Source organism: Salvia splendens, chromosome 1, assembly GCF_004379255.2.
Source record: "Salvia splendens isolate huo1 chromosome 1, SspV2, whole genome shotgun sequence".
Classification (NCBI taxonomy): Eukaryota; Viridiplantae; Streptophyta; class Magnoliopsida; order Lamiales; family Lamiaceae; genus Salvia; species Salvia splendens.
In genome coordinates, this window is record NC_056032.1 from 28,233,916 (window position 1) to 28,241,058 (window position 7,143).

At 37.7% G+C, this 7,143-nt stretch overlaps 1 protein-coding gene across 1 annotated transcript; it reads left to right on the forward strand.

Moving 5' to 3' along the window:
* Positions 1-3,975: 3,975 nt before the first annotated feature.
* LOC121797751 (leucine-rich repeat extensin-like protein 3) lies at positions 3,976-5,538 on the forward strand. Its single transcript, XM_042196459.1, has 3 exons — positions 3,976-4,127; positions 4,195-4,279; positions 4,359-5,538. The coding sequence occupies exons 1-3, from the start codon at positions 4,110-4,112 to the stop codon at positions 5,438-5,440; spliced, it is 1,185 nt and encodes a 394-aa protein (XP_042052393.1). The 5' UTR covers positions 3,976-4,109; the 3' UTR covers positions 5,441-5,538.
* Positions 5,539-7,143: the final 1,605 nt, after the last annotated feature.

Sequence of the window (7,143 nt, forward strand, 5' to 3'; positions counted from 1 at the left end):
CCTCTTCTCTCCATACCACACGTCTCTCTCTTCCTCCCCTTCTCCACCAATCCTTCACCAATTCCTTGTTCTTGCATCATTGTGGAGTTGGAAATTCAAGATTCATCGAAGAATCGCATCATTCGTCATTCCTACCGATTGTTTTTCAAGAGAAATGTATACTTTGATTAATCTTTCTCCTTCTTACCATTGAATCCATGTTTCTTGATCCCCTCATGCATATAGTGAGTGTAGAAATCGTAGATCTAAAAATTAATCGGTTGGGAATGATGTTTGCATGAGAAAGTATGTGTATGTGCGTGTATGTATGTGTGTGTGTGAGTTTGTCGATGATTCATTGGTGAATGCTATGTGTAAATAGGAGAACATGGTTGTGATGCCGTTTTTGAAGCGGGAATATGTGTTGAAAGCATGAATATGTATATGTGGATGAATGATAGACAAACCCTAGTTTGAAATTGTTGAGCATGAAAACTGTGGTGTTCGGATAGTAGGTTCCAACGAGTGTTTGGCCGAACAAACGATCTTATTTTGGCACGAATTTTTAACTGAGTGCAATTTTAAGTGTTTTCTGTGTTGTGTCAAAATTTCAACCTCTTTTGACGAAAGATGAATTTTTAACGAATTTTTCAATTGAACTGCGCAGTCCTGTCAGAATTTATATTCTCTTCCAGTGAGTTTCGTTTTTTGTTTTTGACCAACCTAAAGATGTGATTTTGGTGTGGATTTTTAACTGGATGAACCTTGATGTGTCTACTGTGTGGTGACCAAATTTTAGCTTCAAATGATATCGGATGGATTTTTAATAATTTTTACAAAACGACTGTGCTGTTCTGCCAGATTCATGTCTTGATTGAAATAGTCTTGTTGGCAAGTTTCGAATGAAATACATGATACATGTGTGAGTAAGAACTTATCCTATGGTGTGATTATGCGTTGCACGTTGATGTATGCCAAAGGGTTCGTATCGTTTATGATGGTGAACGTTGGGATGGGCAATATGAGAAAACGATGAAAGGAACGATAGGGCATGCATGAGTAATGTGTTGATAGAAAACTGATTGTGTTGTATTATGTGGTTGGAGAACAAATTTGGAGAGTGTGCTTCAAGAAAAACTATTCTAAAAGATTGAAAATCTTGAAACTCTTGAAGTTGTTGTCGAGAAATTACGAAAAAAAACCCGTATCAAGATTGATATGCTCGGATTTTGCACGGTTTTAAGGCCATTATTTGGTCCGTTTTGAATGTCAAAGTTGCATTACATGTCCATTATTTGCATATTTTATCTATTTTGGTATTTTGACATGTTTTGTGAGAAATGTGCATATTTGAGCCTAAAAAGGGAGTCAAAACGCAAAGTTGGAAATCTGGGGATTCTGGGAGCATCCAGCGGCAGCAGCAAGATCGTCGTCGACCGCTGGCGCTCAATGACCGCCAAGTCTGTAGCGGCCCGCTCCGGTAAAACTGTGCATGGAATGAAGACACGTCCGGCAACCGCTGGACAACGTGTGGCGACCGCTACAAATGGTCCAGAAAGTTACGGGATGATAGCCGGCGACCGCTGAAATAAGTGCAGTGACCGCCGCCCAAGAGTCAGAAGCTTCAGACCAACCCACAGCGACCGCTGGCCAAGGTGCAGCGGCCCGCTAGGAAATAGCGGAGAGCAGAATTTGCTCTACTTTCTCTCCAAGATTTATCATATTTTGCAACTTTTTTTCTTATTTGAGGAGCTCGATTTTTACCCTATATATAGCCCCTCAAGCTTCATCATTAGGATCCTCTTTTTGCAACATATTTTCTAGAGATTAAAAGTTAGAGTACTTCATTGTGCAAGGAGTTGAAGAAGGATTCAAGAACATCAAAGCTACAAGGATTCAACCTTTGGGTTTTATTTGCTTTAGTTTTATGTTCCAATTTTTTTCCCTTCAATCTATGTTTTTAGATTATTCTATCATGTGTAACTAAATTCATAGGATTCTAGGGATGCGTTAGTAACGACTTTGGTTATACAATTCCTTTTTCTATTTAATATCCGTTTGTTTTTACTTTGTTTCTTCCTTAAGTTGTTGGATAATGCTTCACCTTTGAGTGACACATTTTGTGATGAATTAATATAACTTGTTACATAATCGTGAGAGGAGGTTGGCGAGTTAGGTCCACTTAATAGACACTACAATTAGCTTCCCTTAAAACGGCACTGTTAATTGAGAGTGAGGTTTTTTCAAGTGTCTTAGGAGCTTTTAGGAGTTACGTATTTAGGATTGACAACCCTAATGTTTGTAATCAACGTTTGCATCGCATGAGCATAAACTAGGTGACTCGTTCTATCAAAGTAAGAACGGTGCTAGGGTATTGTAGTTGGAATTTGTATAACCATAACTGTGAACGCACATCCCATGAATTCCCTTATCTCTATACTTTTATCTCTGTGATTTATTTGCAATTAATTGTTTACTTGGTTTCAAAGTATTTGTTTTAAAAAATCTTCAAATCTTTCGGTTTTTCCAAATACTAATTGAGTTTTAGTAGAGGGTAGCCAGTCTGTGATTGTTTTCCCCGTGATCGATATCCGGTATTGACCTTTAGCTATACTATTCATACTCTGTATACTTGCAGTTATTTATAGTTCTAATAAAAAGTGCATCAATGATATTGATTGCCGGACTTTTTCATTGGTGGAAAATAACAAACTCGGGGTAATGTTCGTGATATTGTTTGCCAATTCAAAGTTCGTGGGCCCAAATTTTTTAAAGTTTCATGATATTAAAAAGTGGACTTCAATCCTCGTTCTCTACTAACAATACTATAATTAACTTTTTGTATTATCTCTCTCATACTTTATTAATTTCACATTAAAACTTATGTTGTTCCTAAAGTCATTCAATGAGACAGGAGGAGTATATTAATTTTACCATCAAATATTTCGATATAAAGAATATATGCATCGGAATAATGCAAAATAGTACGTTAACTCACGGGCATTCTTATTTAAAACTACGTGTAAGTAATGCTCATATATAATGATAATGATTTTTGTTATAAAAATAAATGACAATAATAATAATTATATCCTTGTTGTATGATGTAATGCAATGTGAATTCTATTTTTATTCTAATCCTTGGTACTTTAGAATGAAGGAAATAACAGAATGTAAATGCAAAGATTCATTCCTATTTTATTCTATTCCTATCTTTAGTTCATTCATCATTACATTATACCAAAATGAGTAAAGCCTTTGTATGCATGAGTTGTTCTAGTGGTAGAATGACAATATATGAAGCTAAAGATCTCGGATTCGAGTCTATCGTGGCGCAGCGTTTGAATTTACATTTATTTATCTATAAGGGCGTTAGTGATTGGATGCACTCCCATCGTTCCTGAAAGTTTATCACATTTTTCCATTTATGTGCGTCCCACAAAATTTATCGTATTTCATTTTCTTACCATTTTTTGTCGTGGACCTCATCTTCCACTAACTCATTCTACTCACATTTTATTATAAAACTAATATTTAAATAAAACTCATATTCCATTAACTTTTTCTAACTCATTTTTTATTACATTTCTTAAAACTCGTGCCTAGTCAAAATGTGACAAAATCTATGGAACGTAGGAGTAATATATATTCACACAGTTATTAGATAATTTATTCCCGAATTAATGTGTAAAAAACATAGTATTTCAAAAAGTGGCTAATTCACATAGAAAATCCAACAATTAAAAAATTTGCCTAATGCCAAAAATAACATAGTAAAATTTGAAAGCATTCTATTATTATTAAATAACAAAAGAGAACCTTTATTAGTGGTCACAAGGGAAAGAAAGAGAGGAAATGAAGTATAGATTTCGTGTTGCAGTTATAATCAAACAGCACAAAAATCAGACACAACACACGGTGGAGAGAAGAGATTCCTTGCATGTCCCACAATTCATAAACTTTCAAAATATTCCAATTCCATGCAAGAAAATACATGCCATATATTGATTTATATTCTCTTTAACACTCTCCATTCCCATACCATCATCTTTATCTTTATCTCTATCTCCATCTCCATCTCCATCTCCATCTCAATCTTTACCTCCTTCCCTCTATCTCTCTCTCCATTAATGGTTCCTGAAATGGAGGTATGTCTTAAACATGTATATGTAAGAATTAAGTAGGATTATTTCTAATAGTGTAAAAAAAATGCAGAAACCTCAAGTCACAGAGATAACGGTGAGAATGGATTGCAATGGTTGTGTGCAGAAAATCAAGAAAGCCCTGCAGGTGGTCTCCGGTAAGCAATTTTTTCTCGAAATCAAATTCTTGAATCTCGAACAGATTCGTCACTAACGCAGTGTGCTCGTATTTGAAAGGCATACAAGGAATCGACGTTGATTTCCCGCAGCAGAAGCTAACCATTACAGGCTGGGCTGAGCCGGAAAAGCTAGTGAAAGCAATCCGAAAAACGAGAAAAGCTGCGGTGATTTGTGTACATACAGAGGAAACCGGTCCAGTAGAAGGTGAGGAGGCGGCCTCGCCACAACAAGAGCCCATGAATCAGCAAGGGGAGACCGAGGCAGCGCCACAGGACGAACCACCACCACTGCAGCCGGAGAATCCACCAGCTTATCATCAACAGACAAGACCAAATGGTGCGGAAGTTCATGTTGTTTACCATCATCCGCCTGATCATGGATACGGTAGACCTTGGAACGCGTACCCCGGGTTTGGAGACGAATCGCATCAGCCACCTCCACAGGTTTATGTGCAGAGTTACAACACATATAGACCATCTCCACATGTAACTGAATATGAATATCCTCGGCCACCACCTCCCAGATACTCGTACGACACCAGACCCAATCCCTATAGCGATCCACCGTTCAAAGAAGAGCCACCACAGCCACAGCCACAACCACAACCTCCACAACCACAACCACTACAACAACCACAACCACAACCACAGCCATCACCGCCTGCCACATACATATACAACGCTAGACCCTATCAATATAGTGGTCCAGGGTTCAGAGACGAGCCACCACAACCACAACAACCACTACAGCAACAACTACCACAACCTGTGTGTGCAACGCACAGCTATAACACATACAAGCCATCACCTTATGTGACCGGTTATGCATATCCCAGGTCACCACCAAGACCCTCGCCCTCGACTCATATCAGACCTGACAGCAGCTGGGGCCCAGGACTACAAGGCGAGAGTGAGCAATCTCAACCACCTCAGCCTGTTTATGCAACACACAGCCAAAACATATACAGGCCATCTCCATATGTTACCGAATATGCATATCCCAAGTCGCCACCTCCTAGATACTCTTCTTTCAGTATACCCGGAAACTATAGTCGGGATTACTACGGTGGGAGCCATGGAAATGGAAATGTAACATCAATGTTCAGCGAGGAAAACGCTAATGCATGCAGAATAGTGTAATAGCTCACAAAAACACCAGAAATTTCTTAAAGATTAACTGCTGCAATTTGAGGAAATATGTTCCCAGCTTGTATGAGTTAACAACATTTATTCTTCCATGTTTTAGTCTTTATATCCTCAAACATCTGAGTGATAAACAATAAATTTTTCATTCCAATATGTAAGGAGATAAAAAGGCAGACTCAGACCTGAGGGCTGAGACTAACAGTGCAAATGGAAAGCAGTAAATCTAATTAGCTAATACAACACAAATCCATGTCTACAGTCTACCTACCAGCATGGGAAATATACATTTATATTTGAAGAACTTGTTTTTCTCAATCGAACAAAAAATGCTGTTTGACCACAAACGTTGTCAAAATTGGGCAGACTCTTGTGGGACGGAAGGAGTGTGAAGTATATATGTTTATGTACTAATAAGAGAAGGGGAAGAATTCCTCAGGCATACCTTTGACTCCCAATGGTTTAGTTTCACTCTTTTCATCAACCAGATCAAGCAACTGAGGCACGGGACCTAATGCGCCCTCTATGTTTGAGCGATCCAGAGCAGTAACTGTTCAATATATATACACACATACAAACAAGTTAATACCACATTATGGATACGACAACAAGTTTGATAACAAGAAGCAATCAGATGCACATTTGAATCAAGCTAAATGTGATGCTGTATTGAGGTATAATCATAACAACCAAGGATGCATCTTATTGTGGACGTGGAGAGGAGCAATTATTTGCATAGAAACATTTTGTAGCTTTCCAGCAAATACATTAGGAATTGTCTCACTCTGTAGAACTTCATTTCAAGAAAAAAATTAAGGATTTCATATCATACTTGTCCAGATCTGTATCCCATGAAACTCAAATACATTCAAGATACATAAACTCGCATAGAAGTCACCCTGGATGACAATTGTTAACGCTCCATTTGAACTGACCGGCAGCCACATCCATCGCAAGAATATCCCCAACAACAACAAGGAACTCCCAAGCTTCCTTTTCTTCTAAAAGGAACAATGCAATAAAAGTGATCCTAGCAAGCATATGCTCAAAACCAGACCTTTTTGTCCAGGGAAAACCACTTCATACATGTATAATCCATGGAAAGGTGAACAAAGACAGTCACAAGATGAGCAAATTCAGTCTGCACTTGACCTTTCCATATCTGTGAGTTTGCCAAACTATATCATTAGCCAGATCCAAACCCAATAACGTCCTAGCTTTTAAGCTAATTTCCCGAGAAATGAATGTATGCAGGAACTATGAGTTTTCTAATAATCGAACCGAACAATGTCGTGTTGAAGCTAGTTCAACTTATCGAATACTTTGAGGCTAGTGAGCGTATTGGAGCCATAACAAACTTTCTGAGCATATTAAAGATGCACTTTGCAAATATTAATCATTTTCTTTACAATGAGAGAAGTTACAATACTAATTTTAATATAAATATGCAAATTGAACTAGTCAGTAATTTTATGTTTACATTACATGAACTTGAATTGAATAAAGCCTCACGAGAAGGTTACAGCCTTAATTTTGCTATAACGATGAATGGAAACTTTAACAACTCGTCAATAAGAAGCATTACTACATTATAGAAGCTCAAAACTCGGCAACAATGAGGTTTAGCTAAAATATTATCACAATTCTCAACCATTTTTAAGCAGGAAAGGAGAGCACCTTTACTCGATCATCACCGAGAG

What these genes read in the sequence shown, in the direction of transcription:
- LOC121797751 (XM_042196459.1), top strand. An exon ending in AGCCCTGCAGGTGGTCTCCG is followed by an intron (nt 4,280 to 4,358) that starts GTAAGCAATTTT and finishes CGTATTTGAAAG; the next exon opens with GCATACAAGGAATCGACGTT.